The sequence below is a fragment of the Leopardus geoffroyi genome, chromosome C1, assembly GCF_018350155.1.
Source record: "Leopardus geoffroyi isolate Oge1 chromosome C1, O.geoffroyi_Oge1_pat1.0, whole genome shotgun sequence".
NCBI lineage: Eukaryota > Metazoa > Chordata > Mammalia > Carnivora > Felidae > Leopardus > Leopardus geoffroyi.
Window position 1 is genome coordinate 40,330,155 of NC_059328.1, and position 27,256 is coordinate 40,357,410.

Genomic DNA, 27,256 nt, shown 5'->3' on the forward strand with positions numbered 1-27,256 from the left:
GTCCTTTGCTAAACCAGCCTTTGACCAGGCAAAGCTACCCATTTATGGAGGCTCTAGCTCAAAGGATCAGCTACAGTCTCACACTGAGTTATCCGTCTTTTGTGCCTCTCAGGTTTGTCTAGGAGTCTATCTCTCCAGTTGGGTTGAATTCTGAGGGCTTAAATGAGGTCTCACTGGCTGTCTATCCTCAGGGCCTAGTGTATTGCTGGAAACAGTGTGAGTTCAATAAATGTTTGTTGAAAGACTGACCTATTGAATGACTGAATAGAGGCTCCCCACTCTTCCCTGGAGTCTCCACCAATCCAAAGAAAGGGAGTCAAGAGGAGCTGTATTCCCAGGTCCCTTCTGTACCTTCCTCCTAGCCTCACTCTGACAGCAGGCAGAGCTTGTCAGTAATACCATTAACAGATCATCCTAGCAGGCCCCTGGCTGTGGACTCTCTCTGGCCCTTGCTTCAGTTCTGCTGCACAGACATAGAGACTGACAGTAAGTTTGCATCAGTTGCCCTTTCGGAAGGGATAGATTTTTCCTTGTCTATTTAAAATGCTGTTGGAATTGGCTAATTAGAAGGATTTAAAAAATCTTAATACTCTAAACAGAGAAAACTGGTTCTGAATTATTAAGCAACATTTTCAGTGCATCTGAATAACCTTAAGTGACTTAGCTGCCACCTGATCCTAAGCTCTGGCTCAGATAAATAAATGTGAAATATTGTCAAAGCTCCAGCTTATAGAACCCTCCAGCTACAGTAAATAAAAGCTTAAGTCCCCATAAACTGCCTGGGACAGAGACATTCTCATATAAAAAGAGAGAAGATGATCTTAAATAAAGCTAATACGATCAGAAAGCCAATGGTTTTGTTCTAGTTTTTAGAATAGAGTTGTCAACAGGGCAGGTATTATCTATATCTGGGTCATTTAATCAGAGAATCACATAGTATCAGAGCTGAAAGATTAAGAAAGCACTTACTTTAATCTCTTCATATTTCAGATGAAGAAAGTAAGACCCAGAGAAGTACATACCTTGCTTGAAATCACAACAAATGGCTGAAAGAACTAAAATTCTGTCCCGGACATCTGGCTCCCAGCTTAGTTCCCTTCCTAGTCTATCATACTCTTCTGAGAACATACTATCAAAATGAGAGACTGACAACTGGCTGTTAAAAAAACACCTGAAAATTTTAACCAGAGGGGTGACTTCTAGAGCTTAAATTCTAGAGTCTCCATGGTTTCCCCCCAAAGACTTTGGAGTTCTCTTCCATGACTATGCAGGGGGAGGGGGGAGAGACATGGAATGAGGAAGGGAAGGAGGGAAACCCTAATTAAGTGAGGGTGAATGTGACTATATTGTGGTCCTCTCTTGCTTATCCTCAAGCTGCGAGGATATCCTGAGTTTCTGCCTGGTGAAGATGGAAAATACTAAAGCAAAACCAAATAAAAACAGTGGATGCGTGAATGGGCAGGAATACTTTATTTCTTTTCATTTATTTACTAAACAAATATTTCCTGAATGTTTACTACAATGTCAGAATCCACGCTAGGCACTGGGATACAACAGCGAACAAGACACTATTTCTGTCCTCAGGGAATGTAGAATCTAGGACAGGATGCAGACAACAAATTGGCCCACTACAATTCAGAACAGTAAAGGGCTATGACAGGGAAGAGGCTCAGCAGGGGAGCACGAGGAAGGTAAACCTCAGTCCTAGGGTGTCAGTTTATTTCTCTTTCCTCCTTGATGCATTCTAATATGCACACCTGTTTCCTCCAAGTGAATGAACCATTTTTCTGACTTATACTTTCATATACAATGAATCAGTATTAACTACTATGTGCCAAGCACAGTACTAGGGAATATTCAGATAAATTAGACATAATCCCAAATAACTTGATGTGTATAATTCTTTTTTTGTTTAAAAAACATACATCTTAACCTTCATTTTGTGACTGTGTAAACCAGGGCCAAGCATTTCTGCTTTTGGTATCTTTTGGTTTTCCTAGGCCTTGATCAAGTTACTTTCCTTCTCTGTATCTTGGTTGTTTCATCTATAAAATAGGGGTCTTTTCTAGTTCTCAAGGTCTAAAATACATGCATGAGGAAGGCCTGTTCACACAAGGCTCTTACATGAAAGCCAGCTAGAGGAAGGAAAGTGAAATAAATTTGGAAATGTCAAAAGAATCTTCAGGTTTGGGATTCAGCCATAGACATTAAACCTGAAGCCTTGAGGTCCTGTTTCCAGGTAAAGAGCAGGGTGTGGTCAGGGTGCAGTAGGCTGGGGCGGGGCTGGGTCTGGGTCTAGGTCTGGGTCTGGGTCTGGGCCTGGGCCTGGGGCTGGGGCTGGGGCTGGGGCTGGGGCTGGGGCTGGGGCTGGAGCTGGAGCTGGAGCTGGAGCTGGCAATGCAGTGAGGCCCCGGGGGGGATTTGGCATGTTGATGCAAGTGCTAATGCACTCTGGAACTCCAGCACTGGCTTTGAAAATTACAAGGAGTGTCTAGAAAAGGTTAATCTGCGCATATACACGTTTGCAGTTGTTTGTATTTACAATGGGGTTATTATACAGACTTTAAGTGAGTAAAGCATGTCTGCAGAAGCACCTGGAATATTGAGCACAGAACTAATGATTTTTTATTTATGGCCAGAAGGAGTCAGATTGGATTGTATGTAAAGCCTTTAAAAGTTTATTTGATTTCTGATACAGCAATTTTGAATGGTATAATGCTTTATAAACCCCTTATAAAATTAACTTCTGGGACAAAGTAAATAATTTTGTAAAGGTTTAAATACATCAACGTACCTATACATAATCAGTAACAGTCACTCCATTTTATGTTTATGGTATGGGGAAGGGGCCTGAATTTTGGAAATTAAATACTGGTATTGACATTTATTGTGCAACCTTAAAAAATTTAAGAACTCTAAGCTTCCATGTCCTCATCTGTAAAATGGGAATAATATCTATCTTTCACAGAACTAATATACTTGATTATGCATATAATGGCACAAAAATAAATGGCTTTCATTCATTGTCCTCATTCCCTACCATTCCAAGTCCTTTGTAAATGAGTAGAAAGGGCAGAGACAGTTTGTGAAGGCTCTGAATTCCATTCAGCTTCCATGAAATGGCTATAATTGCCTCAAACATTATTTAAAACTCCTCTGTGTTTTCCTTTAATCTGGTCAGGAACATAAGTGATGGGTTTTCTTATAAATATCACTGGTCCTCTCAATACCTCTGTGGGTTAGCAAAAGCCTTGCCTTTTCTTGCCATCAGCTTCATCATAATAGCTTAGATATAGACTTACTACATGCTGGTGCTTTAGAAGTATCAGTTCATTTCATTTTTACAACAACCCTGTGAGGTAGGTACTATCATCCTGATCGTATAGGTGAGGAAACTGAGCTATATAGAGGTTAAGTAATTTGCCCAAGATCAAAGAGCTAGGAAATGGCAGAGTTGAGATTCAGCCTGGGATGTTAGACTCTGATCTTTTAACCACCACCCTGTACTGTCTCTCCATCACTCATCTCCTTCAAATCCACTCTAGTCACTGCCAGAGGCATTTTCTGGTTTAGAGCCAGTGTCATAGTTTAAATCCTCTGATAGAAAGCACCACCTAGATTTTCTCGTGGTACCCCAGACTCAACAAATCTGTCTCAAGTGAAATTTGCCTCCTTAGCAGTCTTCTTTGATTTCTGTACACAGTAGAAACCATCTTTCTCATCATTCACAACTCCTTTCTACCCACCCCCCACCACTGACTAGTTTGACAATCACCAAATCCCATTGATTATTCCTTTCTCCTGATTCTGCCATTTCTTCATCTCTATTTTTTTTTAAAGTAGACTTCATGCCCAGCATGGAGCCCAAAGCAGAGCTTGAACTCATGACTCTGAGAACAAGACATCAGCTGAGATCAAGAGTTGGTTGCTTAACTGACTGAGCCACGCAGGTGCCCCATTCTTCATCCCTGTTGATGCCCTCTTAGTTCATACTTCCACAGCTTATTGTCTTGTCTACTGCAATAGTTCTATCTGGTCTCATTTTTCCAGGCTCTCTCTACTCTAATTCCTCTAAATAAACATCCACAAGCTTTAGACGATAAGAAAAAAGCAAAAATATGGAATCAAAAGACCTAAGTGGAGCCACTGCTCTGCAACTTACTAGCTATGTCAATTTGTGTTAGCCACATGGCAGCTGTAAGCCTAAATATTTCATCTTTATTACAAGGGTTAACACCTACCTTAACTAGTTCAAATCCCAGTGGAGTTGTTTTTTGTGAGGGCAAGAACATTGTCTAGCCTATTCACTATCATATCTCTAATGTCTTGTGCATAAGAGGTGCTCAAATAATATTTGCTAGATTAATACATAGAAGACTCTTCAGTATTTTTCCATCTCTTATCTCAATTCTTTCTGTGCCCAACTTCATATCCTAAATTCTATCACAGAAAACTGTGTGCAGTTCCCCAACATAGACTGGCTTATATTCCTATGGTTTTTGTTCATGCTTCTGCTTGGCAAATGTCCATTTATTTTTTTAACTTTTTATTTTGAAAAACTTATAAACTCACAGGATGTCAAAAAAAATAGTAGAGTCCTTTGTACCCTTGACTCAGCCTTCACCCAATGGTACCATATTATATAACTATAGTGTGATAAAAAACAGGAAACTGACACTGGCATCATGCTATTAACTAGACTACAGGCCTTATTCACATTTTATCAGTTCTTTTTTTTTTTTTTTAATGTTTTTATTTATTTTTGAGACAGAGAGAGACAGAGCATGAGCAGGGGAGGGGCAGAGAGAGGGGGGGATACAGAATCTGAAGCAGGCTCCAGGCTCTGAGCTGTCAGCACAGAGCCTGATGCGGGGCTCAAATTCACAGAGTATGAGATCATGACCTGAGCTGAAGTCGGAGGCTCAGCCGACTGAGCCACCCAGGCGCCCCCACATTTTATCAGTTCTTATGTGTATTCATCTGAGGGTGTGTATGTGAATGGTTATGTACAATTTCATCTCATGTGCAGATCCGGGTAACCACCATTATGATTAAGATACAGAATTAAACTATGAAATTTATAGTCACACCTATCCCCTACAACCACACCCTCTATCCTTATTCCCTGGCAATCACTAATTTGTTTCCCATCCTTATAATTTTGTCAATTCGAGAATGTTATATAAATGGAGTCATACAGTATGTACACCCTTTTGAGATTACCTTTTTCTACTCAGCGTAATGCCCTTGAGATCCATCCAAGTTGTTTCACGTATCAAGAGTATACTCTTTTTATTGCTGTTCCTTTTTAAAAACACTTGTTCAAATCCTGTTTCTTCTGTGAAGCTCTACTGACCTTCAAGTAGAACTAAACCCTCTACTGTTCCTTGGGTTCCCACTATAGCCAGTATAGACTATCACAACATTTTTGACCTTTGAATATCTTTATTTGGTCATTCATCTGTAAGGCCTTTTGGTCACATCTTTGTATCTTTAGTACCTAGCGAGTACTTGGTAAAACTAGGCATGTGTTAAATGTTTATCAAATTAATGAATGTAGACTAACTTTAAGTTATGGGTAGAAGTATTTAAAAAAAAAATTTTTTTTTTACCACTTATTTATTTTTGAGAAACAGAGGGAGACAAAGCATGAGCGGGGAAGAGGCAGAGAGAGAAGACACAGAATCTGAAGCAGGCTCCAGGCTCTGAGCAAGTGGTCAGCATAGAGCCTGAGGCAGGGCTTGAACCCACAAACTGTGAGATCATGACCTGAGCTGAAGTTGGACTGAGCCATCCAGGCACCCCTGGGTAGAAGTATTTTTGAAAATAGTATGCAAGTGTTCCTAAAAGGCTACACAGCTCATATTATAGTTGGTCTTCATTATTCCAGATCCTACAATTTGTAAATTAATCTACTTGTTAACATTTATTTGTAACTCCAAAATCAACATGTGCAGTACTTTCGTAGTCATTTGAGAACACATGCAGAGTGGTGAAAATTTTGAGTTGCCTGATACACATGTTCCCAACCAAGGTCAAACAAGGCAATACTCTGTTTTATTGTTTCAGCTCTGATAGTGTAAACAAATGTCCTTCTTGTGGTAGATTTAGTCACATGGTTTTTTTTTTATTTTTGTGCTTTTTGGGGTGATTTTGCAGTTTCAAATGGCCCCCAAGCATACTGCTGAAGTGCAGTCTAGTATTCCCAAGTTTAAGAAGACTGTGATATGCTTTATGGAGAAAATGTGTGTGCCAGATAAACTTCAGGCATGGGCTATAGTATTGCTGGCCATGATTCATTGTTAAAAACACTATATATTAAATAAGATGTCTTTGAACAGAAACACACATAAAACAAAGTTACATACTGATTGGTTGATGAAAACTTATAACCAGAGGCTCATAGGAACTTAACCCTGTATTTACCTTAGGAACAATGTTGAGTATTTGGTAACTCAGTGTTTGTGGCAACTTTATACAACATAACTACTGTGAAAAATGAAAACTGTACTTCTCAGTTCTAAAACCAACAGCTCCCTATAGCCCACAGAATGAAGTAAGAATACAGTAATTTCTTAACCTCAGATACAGTGCTCACCACAATCTGTACTACTGACAAAGACCTTTCTGTTCAGCCAAAGCAATGTATTCTTCTTCATGTTGTGCCTAGCTTGGCACATGCCTGCTATGGTGATTTCCTGCCTTATGTCCTCTACCAGACTTGGCCTTATAGGTCAAGACCATGTCATAATCATCATCACACCCACCATAGTGTGCCATCCATACATCCTTCTGTCCATCCTATAGTCAGATCTTCGTGGGTCCTTACTCTGTGGTAGGCCTGTGCAAGCTCAGTGCCAGAAAAGGAGGTGCAAAGGCAAATAAGATGCAGTACAGATACTGCCCAAGTGAACTTACACAGAGCAGACCCTGGAGAACTCTGACATAAATTAGGTAAAAATCTCCAGGAGGAAATAAGCCTGTCTCTTACCCTAGGAAAAACACCATAAACTAATTTAGAAATGTTTCCAACTATGAAAGAAATCTGCTGGTTTGGTAAAACAGAAGGCAGATATTAAACTCTAGATATTCCTAGTTGAACACCACTCTTAAACTTTTATTATTAGGCCTGTAAGGCACACTGTTTGATATCTTTACTTGAAAGCTGGTAGTTTCCAAACAGTTAATATTGGACCGAGATCCTGTCCTCTTGAAACCAAAACATAAAAGAAAAAATAAGGATAGGAAAGAAGAGGTGGGCAGAGAAATAATAACCATTACCACCATACCAGTTACTATTATTAGAGTCTAACTATATGGCAAATGCTGTATGTATTAAATATTTTACATTTGTCTTCCTTTTAATGCTCACAACAATCCTTTAAAGTAGGTATTGATACTCCCATTTTTACTAAGAGACTAAGTAACCTAAGATCACTCAATGGAAAGCTGATCCAGAATTCAAGGCCAGGTCCATTTGACTCCACAGCCTGTGTATGCTCTTGTTTCAGGATACAATGCCTCTGAAATGTGATTGAAAAGAAGAGGTAGTGTTGAATAAATCATCTTTACAGTGTTGATTTATATTTGCTTATAAAACAAGCAAGGAAAAATAAATACCAACAACTTCTCCTTTATTTTAAGTAGCCAGTTTGAAGAAAGTATTCTCTCTGGGAGGGAAAGTGGCTAAACCCTGAAAGACAACTGCAGAGGCTCTTAGCAGACTACTGCAGATTTTGGGGGCAAGTTTATATTGAGTATGTTGGCACTCTAGAATTAGGAGATGCCAATCTCCAGGGATTGTGCTTTTCTCAGGTTCTGTTGAAAATCTCCTTTGACAATACAGGGTTAACTGGTGCTTATTAGTACAGCTGATCCTTGAACAACATGGTTTGAACTGAGCAGGTTCACTTATGTGTAGATTTTTTTTTGATAAATATAGCACTGTACTATTAATGTATTTTCTCCTTAATAACCTTTTCTTTTCTCTAGCTTACTTAAATTGCAAGGATACAACATATATTACATATAACATAAAAAATATGTGTTAAATTACTGTTGATGTTATTGGTAAGGCTTCCTGTCAGCAGTAGGCTATTAGTACATAAGTTTTTGGGGAGTCAAAAGTTATACGTGGATTTCTGACTGCACAGGGGGTTGGCACCCCTAACACACCCATGGTGTTCAAGGATCAACTGTATTCTTTGGAGGCTACTTTGACCCTTCACTACAGGACTAAGTTCTGTTACAAGTGAAGGTAAGAGGCAAAGTCAAACGCTTAGAAGCTTCCCAGTTTACAGAGTTCCACCTACATATCCACTAGTAATCCCCAGAAATGAATTTGAGATGTGAAAATATTAAAAAAATAAAATTATAAAAAAAATTATAAAATTATGTGCAGAGAAGGGTTAACATAGCAGACCTGACAGCTATTCTTTTGGAAGTCTTGCTTACAATGTTGGCCGTTGGCTGGCATTTAGGAACTTGGGTTTGGAGAAGCTTCCCACTTATTCCCAGAACTGGTAAGAGTGTCTCACTATGCCCAAACTGTTTGTGGAAACAATATAATTTTTGCTGAACACCTGCTTTCCTTCTGGGATTCTGGAATTTTGGGACATGCCACTGCAGAGGGTACATACATGATCAGTCCTCAAATAAAAATCCTGGGTACTGAGTCCCTAATAAGCTTCCTTGCTTGGGAAATTAAATATGTCCTATGTGACTCTACTGCAGGTGGACCCTTGGAAGCTTGTGCCTGGTTTCTGTTGGACTTTGCCCCATGTGCCTTTTCTCTTTGCTGATTTTGCTTTGTATCTTTTTGCTGTCATAAATCATAGCCATAAATATTACTGGATGCTCAGTCCTATGAGTTCTGCTAAGGAATTATCAAACCTTGGAATAGTCACAGTGTCAGCTGGTGTCAGAAGTGGGATTTTGGTGAAATATGGTGAAAGCATTGTTTGGATAAAGAAAGTTGGAAGGGATAAGGAATGGTCAACCTTTGGTGCCTGAGTGGATATGAAGTCATTCATCCATGGTATGAAACATGTGCTATCTGTTGTGAGAGGTAAAAGTTACCTATGGTATTTTAAAATGATAGATCTAATCTAGGAGAGTTGGCTTCATGGTTCCCTTAACTAGTTTAGGTTATGCTAACTAAAGTGAAGGAAAAAGGTGCAACCTTGTAAGGCCTTTGGCTTTGCTCTCTCTTTTAGGTGACAAGAGAAAGGATAACAAAATTTCCAAAAGTGAGCCTTGCATAGGCCAGAAATGCAAAGTTTTTATTGTTCTCTCCTTCAGGTGGGAGGAAGAAAAGAGTTAAATTGGTTCTCGGGGCTGGAGCATAATTTTAGATAAACCAGAGGGGGAAAAGGGAGAAAAACACTCCAGCCATTTCTGCAGCTTAGCTGTTGTTAGGTCAGTTGCTGCAACAGCCAAGAACTGCTCTCTTCCCCACTTCCCTTGCATTCCAGCAGGGGTCTTCCCCAGCAGCTTAATATTAACCCTGTAAATGCTAAATATACTGCTAGGTGAATAAATTTTCTATGAGAAAGGGGTGGGAGGGAGGGGGGAAGAGGAGGATTAAAAAAATGGTTTTGTGGCTACTGTATTTGGATATGTGGTAAAAAATGGATATAAAACATTACATGCTTCTAACTTCATAAATGCTAGAGGTATCATCCCAATGAAAGCTGCAAATTGTTAGTAGAACACTAACTACTTCCTTGATTTTGCCACTGGCGAGTGGGTTAGCATTTAAACTCTGAGTACTGGAAACAGAACAAATCTCCAGAACTAAGGATTTTTGCTTATTGAAGCCTCTAGAAAAAGGGAGATAACATTGGAAAGAAAAGCAATTTCCAGATAGAGATACACCTTGGGAATTAAAAAAAAACATTTTTGGGGCCCCTGGGTGCCCAGTTGGTTAAGTGCCAGACTTCAGCTCAGGTCATGATCTCACAGTCCATGGGGTTGAGCCCCACATCAGGCTCTGTGCTGACAGCTCAGAGCCTGGAGCCTGCTTCAGTTTCTGTGTCTCCCTTCTTGCCCCTCCCCTGCTCACACGCTATCTCTCTCAAAAATAAATACTGAAAAGAATTAAAAAAAAAACAACCCATTTTTAGTTTGCTAATGAGCTTGTATACAATTAGATCTCTGATCTTTGGAGGCTGGTGATTTTCCAGTGTGGTGTGCATATTTTTGAGTAGGTAAATTTGGACAATACCAAAAGGGCTTAGGAAAGCCTTGCTTGTTACTTGAACTTAGAACACTGCTGCCTGGTCCTGCAGCATCTTGTCTTTGCTGCTGCTGAAGAAAAGTTGCTGGCTTCTTTTGGGACTCCTAAGTCCACAGATTCTAATTGTCTAGACTTGACTTTAAATAAAAACCTGACACTGTCTGTTGTGAGCTGTTTTGGCATCAGAATGTGCAGTGGTGAAATGAAAGCAAGCAGAGGCTCAATGAACAGGACTTTGACTGTGTGACTGTTGTAAATTTAGGATACCGCTTTTAGGGACCTGAAATTCTTTTTTTTTTTTTTTTTAAATTTTTTTTCAACGTTTATTTATTTTTGGGACAGAGAGAGACAGAGCATGAACGGGGGAGGGGCAGAGAGAGAGGGAGACACAGAACCGGAAACAGGCTCCAGGCTCTGAGCCATCAGCCCAGAGCCCGACGCGGGGCTCGAACTTGCGGACCGCGAGATCGTGACCTGGCTGAAGTCGGACGCTTAACCGACTGTGCCACCCAGGCACCCCAAGGGACCTGAAATTCTGAAAATATCATGAGTATTATCTGTATCATCTGGGTCACATACAAATGCCCATAGGAAAGGGTTTGTTTTTTGATAGGACCATCTAAAATCAAGCTGCTGATTGGCTTATATTTGGTATAGAGAATGACTGCATTCCTAATTTGTGATTCCTGACAAAAGCTGCAAGTTGGGGTAGGGCACACCACGAGGAGTGTGACTCCTCTGCCCATTCCTGACAGACCAGACTCGACTTCCTTTGGGGGATGTCTTACTATGGTTGACTTGTGTTCAACTTCCCAGATTAGTTGCAGTTTGCAACAACAGACTAATAAATAGCTTGACTCTATTTTTTGACCTTTCCTCTGGTGCATACCTTAGAAAGACAATCTGGATTTTTAACTGCTGCTGTGCTCAAAAAGGAATTGATTTTTTCTAGGCTGCTCACCAGATAAATGAACAGGACAAAAGGGGTGGGAGGTTATGTAAACTCATTTAGAAAATTTTTTGTAATTCAGGATTTTGACCTGACCAATTCCTAAACATGATGGGTCTTTCTGGTGAAGTTGTATAAAAATGATTTTCTATAGGGGCGCCTGGGTGGCTCAGGTGGTTAAGTGTCCTACTTCAGCTCAAGTCATGATCTTGTGGCTTGTGAGTTTGAGCCCCACATCAGGCTCTGTGCTGACAGCTCAGAGCCTGGAGCCTGCTTCAGATTCTGTGTATCCCTTTCTCTGCCCCTCCCATGCTCGCACTCTGTCTCTCTCAAAAATAAATAAACATTAAAAATAAAAAATAAATAAAATTATGATTGCTAAATATAGGATATACTGATTTTGTAACAAAGGAGAAAACACAAAACAAAACCCTGGCACCTGGGGAGGTGTAGAGGAGGGAGGAAGGCATTAAAATGTTTGCTTTTCAAAACTATTCCTGGAAACTTTCCTCTCTTCCTGAAGGAAAACTCCCCATGCTGGCTTTCCAGGCTGTTGCAAGTGCTTTGAATTCAAACTCAATGTTGAGTCTACAATCACAAATGACAGTGGTGACTAAGAGACAGAAGGCAGTAGCCCACCACCATCACTTTCACACAAAACACCTTCAGAAGTCATGTACACTCATGAGGCAGATAAACTGGTATCATGGACAAGCAAATTTATTTGAGACTGCCTGCTTTAGGCAGTCCCTCTGAAACCAAGGACCGAACTAAATTGTTTGGACTGACTGAGAACCTAAGTGGGGGGCAGGTACCACACTGGGCCTAATGCATGTCCTGCTCGGGGTGCTCTAACAATTAATTATAGATTTTGTTTCCAGGGGTATCATGTATGCTCTCTGGGATTGTACTTCTTGTGTGTGCCCTGATATTAAGACACTGCTTCAGCCCTGGAAGGTGTTCAGGTCAGCTTCAACTTAGAATTGTGCTATCCCTGAATTGATGCCTTGTGCCAGGTTTAAAAAAAAAAGGTTAATATAGAAACTTAAGGAGGAAGCCACCTTACTTTCTAAGATGGACTTTAATGATTAATAGGATTTGTTTTTTTAATTCAATGTTATTTTTTTAAACATTTATTTATTTTTGAGAGACAGAGACAGAGTGTGAGTGGGTGAGGGGCAGAGAGAAAGAGGGAGACACAGAATCCAAACAAGGCTCCAGGCTCTGAGCTGTTGGCACAGAGCCCCATGCGGTGCTCAAACTCATGAACTGTGAGATCATGACCTGAGCCGAAGTCAGACGCTTAACTGACTGAGCCCCCCAGGTGCCCTGGATTTGTTTTAACTGGTGGAGTCCAGGACCTCTAAAAAGCATAACTGGGACCCATACTGCAAGTTGCTCTTACTTTTCTGTAAAAATGTCTTGGTCAAGAGTAAAGGGGGTGATATATGTAGAAAAGACTGATATTCTTTGAAAGCCTTGCTTTTAAGGTTGGCCTTTGGCTGGTGTCCAGGAACTTGGTTTTCAGGAGGGTTTCCAACATTCCCAGAACTGGTGTGGTTCAATAAGTCTACACTGTGCAAACTACATAGCTTGTGTTGAATACCTACTTTTCTTCTGGAATTCTCATACCTTAGTGGAGGGTACCTGCCTTTGTGATCAGGTCTCAATTAAAAACCTTGGGTACAAAGTCCCTAATAAGCTTCTTTGCCTGACAACACTTCACATGTGTTGTCTCAAATCACTGCTGGAAGAATTAAGCTCATTCTGTATGACTGTCCTGGGAGAGGACCCTTGGAAACTTGTCCCTGATTTCCCCTGGACTTCTCCCCATGTGCCTTTCCTCTTTGTTGATTTTGGTTTGTATCACAGCCATGAGTATGACTACATGCTTAGTCTTGTGAGTCCTCTTAGGAAATCATCAGACCTAGAGGTGGTCTTGGGAACCCCTGACACGTTGTATGAAAAAGCATACACTCTGGATGTTTCATTCACAATTATGTCAGTTACTATGTATGTGATCTTGGAAATATTACTTAACATCTCTTAGCCACAGCTGTCCTATTTGTAAAATGGGGCTACTATCTATGCCTTAGGGTTTGTATAAAGATTAAATGAGAGAATACTTTCTGAAGTGTCTGGCACAGGTTCTGGCACAGAGTAGGATATTAATAATTATTAATTCCCCTGTCTGAGAGGTAGAAAAGGCTATAAGAACTGAAGAGGTCACCAAATCAGCCACAAAAATTTCAAAGAAAACTTTCACATCAGAGATTCACCCATTTTTGGAAGGCTCACACCCAATTCCTCTTGAAGGTAAGCAGGAAATTGTGCCAGTACATTTCACTGCAAACCTCTTTGGTGTTTAGTTATGTTTCCATGTAATCTCAGGACAATTCTGCTTTCTGGCAACAGTAACATGAAGGAAGAGAGAATATGCTCACTTAAAGGAAAGTATGCTGAAAGCGAGATGGTGTGGTTTCATCCTGCACACAGTGCCTTGCCCAGGTCATGTCCAGCTGGTGAGTGGTGTTATTTCTTGCGATCACAAGGTCTATACATCTTAAAGGATCATATGTTCTGAGTACCTACCATGTGTTATGTCCTTGCCTTCAAATCACCTCTCTTAATTCTACATCACTTCATACATGGCTATCATTGTCTGTCTTTTACAGGTGAAGAAACAAGTTTAGAGAGGCTATGTGCCTTGCCCAAGGTCTACCTAATAACTGGTTCTTTATATCATCATGCTGTCTCCCTGTCATGATTGTCAATACTCAGAACACATTTCTTCCTGCACTAGAGGGGCTGTAATAAATAATGGACTTCCTTCCAAGGAAGAGACAAGTCACAAGATGCAGGTCACCCTCATATTAGGAATGAGGAATGTGTGTAAAAACTTATTTTTTAAAGGTTAGAGACAGGGCAAAAGCAGTGACTTGCTGGAAATGGATAAAAGGAACTCAGCATTACCAAATCAAGCAGCATGGACCTCTGCCCTTTACCAGGTGTTTTCATTATCACTTTTGATCTTATTATCACAATATATTAGTGAGGACACATGACACTATCCTCACTTGAAAGATGAAGTAACTGAAATATAGCAAAGAGAAATAATGTACTTAATGTACCTCAGCAAATAGATGGAAGCGCCAGCATTAGAACCAACATCTCTCTGACCCCAAGTAAAGATGACATAGGAGAAACTATCGAACCATTTATCAAAATACTTAGTCCAGGTGTTAGTAGACTATGTTTAAGCATCTCTCTAATCTCCCCCTGCTTGGCTGCATTTTTATCAATCTCATTTTAAGTACTGCAGCATCCCTTGACTATTCTTCTGGCTTTAGTCTTTCTTTATGTCAATTCATTTTTCCAGGCTTCCAGTGAGATAGAATGGAAAGAATCAGTACCTTGATATTTAATTTCTACTTCCTGGCTATGTGATCTTGGTCGAAACACTTAACTTACAAGTTTCAGTTCCTGTATCTGTAAATGGGAATATTTGCTTGGTATAATAGATTTCGGACATGGGTTTGAAATCTTTTTGTGCCTTTAATTTTTTCAACTATAAAGTTAATACCAATTTCATAAGCTGGTTGTAAGGATTCAATTAGAGGATACCTGTAAAGTGCATAGCATAGTTACTGATACACAGTGGGAACTCAATAACTGGTAGATAGCCTAACGGTTGTCATTTAGAAAGAGAGGGGTTGCTGAAAGGAGGGAAGGAAGGCTGTTGTTTTATATGGGTTGGTCAGAAAGGGCCTCAATGAAAAGGCATCATTTGAGTAGGGACTTGAAGGACGTAAGGGCATGAGCAATATATATTTCTAGAGGAAGAAAGTGTAAGTGCAAGGCCCTAAAGTGAGAAAATGTTTTGTTGTGTTTCACAAATAGTAAGGATGCCAAGATGACTTGAAAAAATTGAGTGGGGTAAGAGAAATATACCAGGGAGTCACATCAGGGAGGGCCTTTCAAAAATTCAGAACTAGATGGGGAACTATTACAGGACTGGAGAAAAGAAGTGATGTGGTTTGCCTTATATATTTTTTAAAAAGTCTCTTGGTTTTTCAGAAAAAGAAAATGAAGGGGTAGGGTGGGTGGTGCATGGGTTGAGGCAGAGCAGGCAGTTAAGACACTACTGCAATAATATGGGCAAGGGATTATAGTGGCTTGGCCTAGGGTTAGTTGTAGAGTCAACGAGAAGTAGATTCTGATATATTTTGAAGATAAAACCAACAGAATTTGCTTGTGAGTTGGATGGAGAAATGAGAGAAAGAAGAGTCAAGCAGGACTCCAAGGTTTCTGGCCTGAAAAAAAAGGGGGGGAATGAAGTTGCCATTTAATGAGACGAGGAAGACTATGACAGGAGCAGATTTGGGTGAGGGGAGGGATCAGGAGTTTGGTTTTGACTATGTTTAATTTGAAATGTCAACCAGACATGAAGTGGAGGTGCTGAGTAGGCAGTTGTATGTATAAGTATCTGGATTCAGGAGAGAGCCTGGGCTGGAGATATACACCTTTGGAGTTGTAACTGTATATATGACATTTAAAGCTACAAGACTGAGATCACCTAGATAATGAGGGCAGATAGAGAAGAGATTAGAGGACTGACATTTATTATGTACCTACAATGTGCCAGGCAATGTGAATTTACGAACGATGGAGTAATGTACAGGTAATTATTCTTACTTTGATGATACCATGATGACCATGTCACTACCTTGCTCAACAAATTTACATGAAATAAAGCCAAGTTCTCTTGCCTGGTATTCTGGGTTTAATACAATCCCCCTTAGCCTTTTCCTAGAACTTGACTATATACAAACCCCATTTTTCAACTAATCTAGTTTGCATGCCACTATCTAGTCATGCCTTGTGCTTTCCAACATTAGCTTCTTTCTTCAAGCTGTCCTGGCTGCTGGAGAATGTTCTCCTCTTACCAGTCCACCAAAAACCCTATCCATCTCAAAAGTTTTGTTTATCTGCTATACAAAGCCTTTCCTGATCACCCAGGTCAGCATGCATCTTGGTCAACTTTGACTTCTGTTGCCCTTTTTGTCTAATTACTCTTAGAATGAACTCACTGCATGAACTGCATTATGGGGATTATTTTTGTATGAGAAACCCAGGTATTCTCAAAGGCAAGGACCATGCCTTATTCCTTGGCACTTAACAGTGTCTAGAAAAATAAAAGTTTTCTGGTAAACAGAGTGTGAAATACAACTAAGTATATACTTTACCTACATCTGGCTGTGACTTTGGAATAGGAATTACAAAGACAATATGAAAAATCAGAGATGATGAAATCTTTTCAAATGTGTAAAACTGAGTTTCATTTACACATTTAAAGTATTTTTTTAGATGACAAACTACTTCCTTGGAATAAATCAGGAGGCATGGTAGCATAGGGATTAGGAGCAGACTCTAGAGTCACACACTTAGGTTTGTTTCTGGTTCTGATATTTACTATGACATTGAGCAAGTTACTTAACCTCTTTTATGCCTGAATTTCCCCATCTCAGTGAGGACAGGATGAATGTTTACCTTCAGAATAGTTTTTAGGATTAAATGAGATAATGCATATAGGGTACTTAGATTAGTGCCTAGTATAGTAAAAACCTCAATAAATACTATTATTTTAAAAAAATTTATGCTGAACATTTGGCTATTGGATAATCATCATGATCATTATCACTTTTAATATTTCATATCTCACAGTTTATAAAACACTTTTATATACATTGCCTTATTTGAGCCATGGTATGGTCCTGGGAGAAGCAGAATTTATTGCTTCTGTTTCAAGACAACTGAGATTTAGAAAGGGAGTGTGCCTTGTTCAAGGTTGTACAGCTAATAAATGATCTTTTGATTCCAAGCCCAATGTTCCTTCCTCTATATCATTGCCTTTCTCTATTCCATCTCCTTAATCATTCCAACAATCAAGCACAGACACCTAAGAACTATGAGTTTTCAGACTGAGTCAGTGTGTAAGGCATTGTTAAGGCATAGGATGCTTCATCTCATTACTTAAAAACAAAACTTATAATTTAGAAAATAATACATTTCAAAAAAAAAAAGAAAATAATACATTTCTTAAACAAAATGACTAACCTGAAGAAATATAAACCACTCTTGCTAGAAATAGTATTTTCTCCCTTTAATTAGACTGCTAATATACCAGATTAGTTTCACATATAGACCTATTTAGAAGTAACTATATTATTCTTTTAAATGTTTTGTTATTTAGTTTTTTTTCTGTAAATATTATATGAACAGTTTAGCAGATGACTTCAACCTATAAATTCAAGCGTCCTGTGGTCAAAATATGCCACAAGCATCTTTCCTTACAACATCACTTTTGGAAATAAAGCAATTGAGAGGCCTTGTCTCTAGTCCTCAGTGGTCATGAACTGGATGTATGCTCTCAAGCAAGCCATTGTACCTGAGGCCCCCACTTTCTCTGACTGGCACTAACAATGACTGCCTTGCTGCCTCCCAAAGCTGACGAGAAAAGGGATAAGGTAGCTCTGTGAGTGCATTTTGCACCTGAGTGACACCTGTTGGTTTCTCTCAGGCAAGCAGTTTTTTGTGGCTTAAGGATGAGATGAATGTGGTAGGGAAGTAACTGCATGGGAGGTGGGGAGCAGGGGAGAAGAACTGAGCAGGAAGAGGACATGGTGTGAGATTGTGTATGCTTCGGTAAGGAGTTTGGACTTTCTCTGGTAGGCCATTAAAACCACTGGAGGGTTAAAAAAAATTTTTTTTTAATGTTTATTTATTTTTGAGAGAGAGAGATAGACAGATAAGGCTCAAAAAGGGGAGGGTCAGTGCACAAAAAAAACATAAAGTACCTACGAATAAATCTAATCAAAGAGGTGAAAAATCTATACACTGAAAACTATAGAAAGCTTATGAAAGAAATTGAAGAAGAAACAAAAAAAAAAAAAAATGGAAAAAGATTCCATGCTCCTGGATAGGAAGAACAAATAGTTAAAATGTCGATACTACCCAAAGCAATCTACATATTCAATGCAATCCCTATCAAAATAACACCAGCATTCTTCACAGAGCTAGAACAAATAATCCTAAAATTTGTATGGAAACAGAAAAGACCCCAAATAGCCAAAGCGGTTTTGAAAAAGAAAACCAAAGCAGGAGGCATCACAATCCTGGACCTCAAGCTGTACTACAAAGCTGTAATCATCAAGACAGTATGGTACTGGCACAAGAATAGACACTCAGATCAATGGAACAGATAGAGAACCCAGAAATGGACCCACAAACGTATGGCCAACTAATCTTTGACAAAGCAGGAAAGAATATCCAGTGGAATAAAGACAGTCTCTTCAGCAAGTGGTGCTGGGAAAACTGGACAGCGACATGCAGAAGAATGAACCTGGACCACTTTCTGACACCATACACAAAAAAAACCTCAAAATGGATGAAAGACCTAAATGTAAGACAGGAAGCCATCAAAATCCTTGAGGAGAAAGCAGGCAAAAACCTCTTTGACCTTGGCTGCAGCAACTTCTTACTCAACACATCTCCGGAGGCAAGGGCAACAAAAGCAAAAATGAACTACTGGGACCTCCTCAACATAAAAAGCTTCTGCACAGCAAAGGAAACAATCAGCAAAACTAAAAGGCAACTGACAGAATGGGAGAAGATATTTGCAAATGACATATCAGATAAAGGGTTAGTATCCAAAATCTATAAAGAACTTATCAAACTCAACACCCAAAAAACAAATAATCCAGTGAAGAAATGGGCAAAAGACATGAATAGACACTTCTCCAAAGACATCCAGATGGCCAACCGACACATGAAAAAATGCTCAGCGTCACTCATCATCAGGGAAATACACATTAAAACCACAATGAGATACCACCTTACACCTGTCAGAATGGCTAACATTAACAACTCAGGCAACAACAGATGTTGGCGAGGATGCGGAGAAAGAGGATCTCTTTTGCATTGTTGGTGGCAATGCAAGCTGGTACAACCACTCTGGAAAACAGTATGGAGGTTCCTCAAAAAACTCAAAATAGAACTACCCTATGACCCAGCAATTGCACTACTAGGCATTTATCCACGGGATACAGGTGTGCTGTTTCGAAGGGACACATGCACCCCCATGTTTATAGCAGCACTATCAACAATAGCCAAAGTATGGAAAGAGCCCAAATGTCCATTGATGGATGAATGGATAAAGAAGATGTGGTATATATATACAATGGAGTTTTACTCGGCAATCCAAAAGAATGAAATCTTGCCATTTGCAACTACGTGGATGGAACTGGAGGGTATTATGCTAAGTGAAATTAGTCAGAGAAAGACAAAAATCTATGACTTCACTCATATGAGGACTTTAAGAGACAAAAAAGATGAACATAAGGGAAAGGAAACAAAAATAATATAAAAACAGGGAGGGGGACAAAACAGAAGACTCATAAATATGGAGAATAAACTGAGGGCTACGGGAGGGGTTGTGGGAGGAGTGATGGGATAAATGGGTAAGGGGTACTAAGGAATCTACTCCTGAAATCATTGTTGCACTATATGCTAACTAATTTGGGTGTAAACTTAAAAAAATAAAAAATAAAATTAAAAAAAAAAAGAAGGGGAGGGGCAGAGAGAGAGGGAGACACAGAATCTGAAGCAGGCTGCAGGCTCTGAGCTGTCAGCACAGAGCCTGATGTGGGGCTTGAACTCATGTACCATAAGATCATGACCTGAGCAGAAGTTGGAAGCTGAACCACCTGAGCCACCCAGGTGCTCCAAGAAGCCAGTGATCTTAAAAAGCAATGGCCATAAGAAAGCTTGGGTTTTAGTGCTGGCTCTGCTTTTATAATTGATCATGTGATATAAGTAAAGTGCATCATTTTATTATGCTTTGATTCTTCCATCTGTAACATGACAGCATTGCTTTGATATCTCTGAGATCCTTTTCAAATATAGTAACGATTCCAATGTAATGTAATGATACATTATTTTGTCTGGTTTAGAGCATTTGGGTATTTTTAACATAAGTATCCATCATTGCTCTAAAGAAAGAATTCATTGCTACCATGCTTTCTTTAGCTGTAAGCCTTTCCTACCTCTTCTGCCTCTCTCCACTTAAGGTAATTACAGCAGATACTATTTACTATGTGGTAGGGACAGTTTACGTTCTCTTATTTAATTCTTTCCACAACTCTCTGAGATAGATGTTATTATTTTTCTTTCAAAGAAAGAAAGGTGAAGAAATAAACATTCAGCATGGTCAAGTAAGTTGCTCAGTGTCACACAGCAGGTATCTGATGGAGTGGGATTCAGATACAGGTCGAACTGCAACCAAAACTTTTATTTTTAACTATGCTCTGTTTCTACTCAGCCAACATCTCTCTCTGCAAGACTCCGTTCAAATTTATTTCCTTTATAATGCCTTTCCTTACCACTGCAGGGTGAAATTACCTGTCTTTCCAACTGTAGGTATAATTTGTAATGCAATTTGCTTTATGTGTGTTTTCACTAGAATATGAACTCTTCAAGGTCAGTAACAATTTTTTATTTCTGTATCATTAGCGTCTGGTATGGAGGTTGGCAGAGTAGCTGCTCAGCAAATGTTTTGTCATATGGAAGAACAAATACATGAACGAAATACAAATTAAACTACTTCTATTTCCTTATGTTGGCAAAAAGGACATCCTTGTGTTATCGATAAAGTCAAACATCATCCAGCAGTAGTTTGTGGATACAGACTGTAAGTTCTACAAGGGCAAGAATTATGTCATTATTTTCCAGTCCTGTATTTCCAGCACTGAGCTTAATGCTTAATGTAATAAAGGTGGGTGGGTAACAGAGGAACGAATCTGCATACCCTAAATTTGTAAGGTGTTCCCCCCACAAAGTTAATTTAAACAAACCTTTACTAACTAAGGGCCTACTCCGCTAGAAGCTTGTTTATATTCACTGTCTTGTTCCTTTAAACATTAGAAAGAGAAAGAAAAAAAATTATAAGTTATACTTATGGACGGGGAAAAACTAGAAAGCAGGAGAAAAATAAAAATACATTCATTACTTTGTTTTAGAATATAAAATGTCTGATACTGTATTTCTGAATGTATCCATGTTTGTCTGTTTGGGGAGTTCATATCTATAGGTCTGGAGGAAGAAATGCTCTCAGAGCAAGAATGAGGGCTGTGTGATTACATAAGTGACAAGGAACACAGGGCACCAGTCCTGAAGCCAATCTGCCATTACCATCCTCCTTTCCTAGTATTCTCCAGTCATATTATAAACAGAAAGACCACACTTTCCAGTTGCAGCTGGAGCTTCTCTGAGTTGGCAAAAGAAGGAAAACAGAGGAGACAGTAATGGGAAAGAGTTATGGTATAAAAAGAAAAGGAGGCGGGAAGAGTGGAAAGAAGGGAGGAGAATAAAAAGAGTAAAATGGGATTGGAAAGAACAGGAGGGGTGGGAAAGAAGGAGAGAAAAGGAAAGAGGAAGGTTGGGGGATATTGACAACCTCACACTGAGTGGCACTGGGCCAGTACCCAGTAGGTCCAGAGGGGAACTGAGAAGATGGCAGGGGCCCCTTACTGACTCTGAGGCAGGGGGAGTAGTAAGTAGTAGGGGTTAGGATCATTCCTTAACTTTAGGAATCAAATACGTCACTACCAACTACCTTGCAATGCCCAAGTAAGCAAATGGGCCACTGATGTTCACATGGCTCTAACACATCCAAGAGGTATGGCTTAATGACCAAAGCTCTGGTAGTGAATACTACTTCTCTTGGTAACTGTTATGAGCAAAACAGAAAGCAAAACAACAACAAAAATCAAATAACTCAATGTTCCCAGCACCTTGACAATCAGCTTTGCTGGGAAAGGCCTGTGTCTGCTGCTATTTTGCTTGTCCCACAGTGCTTAATTCAGTGGCATACCCACCAGACATTTAGTAAATAGTTGGACAGCTGGGAAATCTTAACATGAAGTATTGTTTTGATTGGAGGGTGGGGGCACAGAAGAACGTTTACCATCCTATGGTGAGAAATCAGTCTCTGCTTTGTGGAGAAAAGGTTGAAGACACAATAAGACTCCTGGAGTTAAGTCTTATGTTATTTGTTATTAAAGAGGTGAGGTCTTAAGATGTGCTTTTTAACAGTCTTTAGTTTGGTTGTAATTTAAGATGACTTTTACAAATTAGATCCTAATCCTTGCAGACACAGATGGCTGTTACAGAATAGCCTTGCAAAAACACTAGTCATTTGACTTGAAAGAGCATTTAGAAAAGGATGAAGGGCTATTAACTCTCACCCTACCCCTGGCTCTAGGAGGTCTAGTGAGTCCTGGGTGGGCTTTCTGGGTTTAGGTCTGGGTCTGGAATCTGGGTGGGCCTATGGCATCTGTTCTTATTTGGAACAGCTTCTCTAGTTCACTCTGGAATCAGAGATTTAGGAACAGACCGAGATCATTAACATTTCACAACAGCAAGTAAATGGTTATGTGTGAGGTACCGTTCTGGGAACTTCAGGGGAGATAGACATGAACATGATATGGACAGCCTTTGTAAGAAATCATAGAACAACAGGAAAAGTGATATGAGAGAGGGATGTACAAACTGCAATGGGTACAGAGCTGAGGAGCCTGGGAGAAGGGGAGGGCTTCTGAGAGAGCATCGATGACATTTGAGCTGGGCATTAAAAGATGACATCAAACAAGCCAGGAAAAGTGGGGAGAGTGGATATTCAAGGAAAAGAGAACAGAGTATACAGAAGCAGAGAGGCAAGAGAGTCTCGTGTCTTTTGTGAATAGTGAGCAATCTCATCTCCTGGTGATGGAAATAAGTAATGAAAGGCAAAGCTTAAGGTGGGAATGGTAGGTATGGGTCAGATTATGGAGAGTTTTTGAAAACATTCTAATGGGTCTATCCTTATCCTAGGTCCATAAGGAGCTATTAATGAGGTTTTCTGTTTGTTTGTTTGTTTGTTTGTTTTAAACAAGAAAGGGAATGATCAGAATAGGTTTTTAGAAAAATCCTCTTACAGAAGCAAGCCTCTGGTTAAACTTTTCCTCTGGGGAGCTGGGCCCAACTTGATCTAAACTGGCCTTGGGATAGGGTTTGAGATAGAAATGGGGTTAGGTGTGAAAGGAACATTAGAAGAGCCTGTTAACGAGATTGAATAGCATTCTTCAGCAGTGTAAAGAGTGAATGCTTGAGATCTAAATGAAGAGCAAATTTTCTTGGGGAGCTTGGGTGGCTCAGTCGGTTGAGCATCTGACTCTTAATTTTGGCTCAGGTCATGATCTCACAGTTGTGAGATCGAGCCCTGTGTTGGGTCGAGCTCTGCACTGGGCATGGAACCTGCTTGGGATTCTCTCTCTCCCTCTCTCTCTGTCCCTACCCTTTGCACTCTCCCCCTCTCTCTCAAAATAAATAAATAAACATTAAAAAAAGAGTAAATTTTCTCTAAAACTAGGTGACTGACCCTCGATTTAGGGCAAATCCATAGTTAACATAGTCTGTACTGAAAAGGCTGAGTGTTCAGTCAGTAGAGCTCAAGGTGGGCAGATAGCAGGCCCAAAAAGCTCTGCATTTCACTTCACAGTTCCCTTGCTTATTTACAACAGCAATTTTGTACAGTCTACATTTCTACCATATAGTCATTAATACTAACCATAAAACTCAGCCTTTTTAGAGATTGTTCCTCTCTCTCTCTCTCTCAAAAATAACTAAAAAAACCCATTAAAATAAAAAGGGGTGCCTGGGTGGCTCAGTTGGTTAAGCGTCCAACTTCGGCTCAGGTCATGATCTCATGGTTTTGTGGGTTTGAGCCTCGCGTTGGGCTCTGTGGTGACAGCTCAGAGCCTGGAGCCTGCTTCGGATTCTGTGTCTCCCTCTCTCTCTGCCCCTCCCCTGCTCCTATGTCTGTCTGTCTCTCTCAAAAATAAATTAAAAAATTAAAAAAAATTTTTTTAGAGCTTGTTCCCCCCACGCTACTCCCAGTAATTGGGTTTAAAAATTAATTTGAAAAAAAAAAAAAAAGTTTAATTTTAAAAGCCAGCAGCTCCTTAGACTTTCTCTCTTTTAGTACTTTCACTTTCAGATGAAAGGCCCAGAAGAGGAGTGCCTTAAAACCAAGGGTTGGGATTTTAGAAGTCCTCATCACAAGGGGAAAAAAAATTGTAACTATGTGTGATGATGGATATTAGCTAAACCAACTGTGGCTATCATTTCGCAATGTTCACAAATATTGAATCATTATATTGTACACTTGAAACTGATATAAGGTTATATGTTAATTATACTTAAATTTAAACAAGCAAACAAACAAACAAGAGCTGGGAGGGACTAAGTTAGTTCCTAAGTTTTATAAGTTCTTTAAGAGAGATGTTCATCACAGAACATAAATATGAGAACCAGGCTGATCTTGAACCCCTTGACAGGGGTTCTTTCCTAAGTGTTCACACACTTAGAATTTAACTTCAGTGTCAGAATTAAAGCAGTTTTTTACTTGGCCATGCAGTCCACAGAGCACGTACATGCATGTGTTCCCTGGGACATGTTTGTGTGTGTTATATATAACAAAGAGGAAGAGATTGGAGCAGTAGGTGGGGCTAGTGAGAGAGGAACCAATGGCTAGCACCTGGAGTCCATTCCAGTGTCCTTGGCTGAGATATAAGTAGTAGGATCCTCATCCCACCTAGGGATTTTGTGGCTGAGTGGTAGAGCTAAACATATACCACTGGTTTCTGTCTCTACTCTGCAAATCTGACAGCCACTGTGAGGGACTAAGATGAACCTTAATTAAATTCTTGCTTTTGTGTTTTAGATGAAGTCTAAGTTATTAGAGTTTACATTATTGGATCAAAATGGAATCAAAGAATATTAAGATTTACTATGTATCCTAGAGGTAAGCTAGTCTAAGCCCTATCCCACTTAAAGTAGGAACATCAGGAATGAATCCTTCCCCATGTATGTCCAGTAATGCTGGAAAGGGATCATTCAGTAGTGCATGGTTATCTCCAATGACAGGAAAATCACTACTTCATGACCCAAGATATTCCCTTCTTAGAAAATACTTCCCTATATGGGGCCAAATTCATCTCCTGTAACTTTGAAATCACTGGTCCCAGTTCCGTCTTTGGAGCCTTACAAAGTAAGATCTCTCTTTTTCATGGCAGCCCTTCAAGTAACTGAAGACAACAATCATGTCTCCCATAGCCTTTCCATCTCCAGAGGAAATGTTCCTCAAATGACAGGATTTCCAGTTCCCTCATCTTCCGATCAGCTCTGCTCTAGACATGCTCTTTTTTCTTCAGGCTTCAGCATGGAGTCTAAGGACTGTTTGAGGGGGAGTTTATTTTGTACACAGCTGAACAGGACCATTAAATTATCTTCTTGTTGGGATTATACCTCTAAAAATGCATCTAGCATTTTGTTAGCAGCCACAACACATTAATGCTTATTCAGCTCAATTCAACAATAACTTCTGCTAAGGCATGGTCTTTCCAGCCCAAACATGAGGAATTAATTTTCTAAATCTAATGTGGGAATCTATCTCTAAATATTTCTGTAAAATTTCTATAGGTTTATTTTTGTCTATTGTTTTAGTATTTTAAGGTTTTTTTTAAATCTTGTTTTTCATAATCTATAAATCTGATAAAGTCTTAAAAGCATGGTGAGTAATAAAGGATTGAATATAGAACTTCCTGGTCTACTCTAGGTGTCACTTTCTGGACACCACCATTTAGTCAGCAATGAGACTACTAAGTATAGAATTACATCTCTATTTTGCCCCAGAATACATTAGAGACTTTCAAATACTTTGCTGAAATACAGATACATAATGAGTATAAGTCATTCTCTGTGACTTTCCAGGACAGCAAAAACTGTCAAATCACAAAAAACTCTTGGTTTAGCATGACTTGTTCTAGTGAACCTATAATCGTTGACCCTGATCAAACTGTTAAGCTGATAAGCACACAATTCTCAGATCTACTCTGAGGTATATAGAGATGAGATCTTGGGAAAGATCTTGAGTCTGTATACAGATGCTTGAATAGGGGAAATAGCTAGGAAGGAAGAAAGATTTAGTACCTAATTTCTCACATAGGCTCCTGGGACATGTCTGTTGGCTTGGGAAGACATACCTCCTCCAAAGGCTGAGAAGAGAATGGTGTGTGCAACAAAGTACTCCTAGGCATGTGGTCTTGTAGTAGGCTGTACCATCGGACTTTTCTTGGACTACTTTGTCCAACCCTAATGATGGGATATCTCCCACTGGACATATTTCCTAAAATAGGCATGTGAACTTACGTCTCTCCTTGGAAAGGTACTCAGTAACTTGAACTCGTCCCATGGAAATCCTTTGGAAGCTACAAAATCAAAGACAATCTGGAGCTTATTGCTGGCCAGGAACCGCCGCTCAAGGAACTCGCCACTGGGGGTCCGGATCCGCAGTTTGCTCACAGGTTCAGCATTTTCTTCCTTTGGCTCTGGAGGCAGGGCCTGCTCTAAGGAGAGTCGAATGGCCTAAAGAGGGAAAAAATCAGGTGTCAAAGTGTGTAACAGAAAGGACTGTGGAGAGTGGGGCAGGGAGAGACTAGAAAGAAGCTGCTTTCTAGAAACTCATCAAAAAGTTATTGCCCTTTATTAACCAAGCCTGATGCTTGAACAATAGAATCACGTATTTTTCATTTTCTTAATATTAGCCCAATAAGCAATTAATTAAAAGAAATCCCACTTTAATGACATATTAGTAAATTGATAGGTAACCACATAGAAAAGAAATGTAATTTGTTTTTTACTGAAGGGCTCGTGGGTATCAAATACCCAAATTGCCTCCTTTGTAGGTTATGAATTAAGGCTATTAGAAGCATTTACAAAAGACATACAAGTAAATAATATATTTGAAAAGCATACATTTTCCAAGTCAAAATGACTGAAGAGTTTGTAGGATACTAGATATTATATGAACATGAAAATGGACTGGAAAGATTCGCTTGAGGTGATGAACAACTTTGGAAATAGTGGTGATGGCTGCACAACATTGTGAATATAATTAATGCTACTGAATTGTA

General features: G+C 39.6%; 1 protein-coding gene across 3 annotated transcripts in view; it reads right to left on the bottom strand.

Annotated features, from left to right (window-relative positions):
• Positions 1-27,256, bottom strand: part of FAF1 (Fas associated factor 1) — a 518,332-nt gene that overhangs the window by 14,972 nt on the left and 476,104 nt on the right. For all 3 annotated transcript variants that reach the window (XM_045477316.1, XM_045477318.1, XM_045477317.1), the window contains one exon: positions 26,493-26,708. In XM_045477316.1, the coding sequence (XP_045333272.1) occupies positions 26,493-26,708 (216 nt within the window). The remainder of the gene's footprint in view (positions 1-26,492; positions 26,709-27,256) is intronic.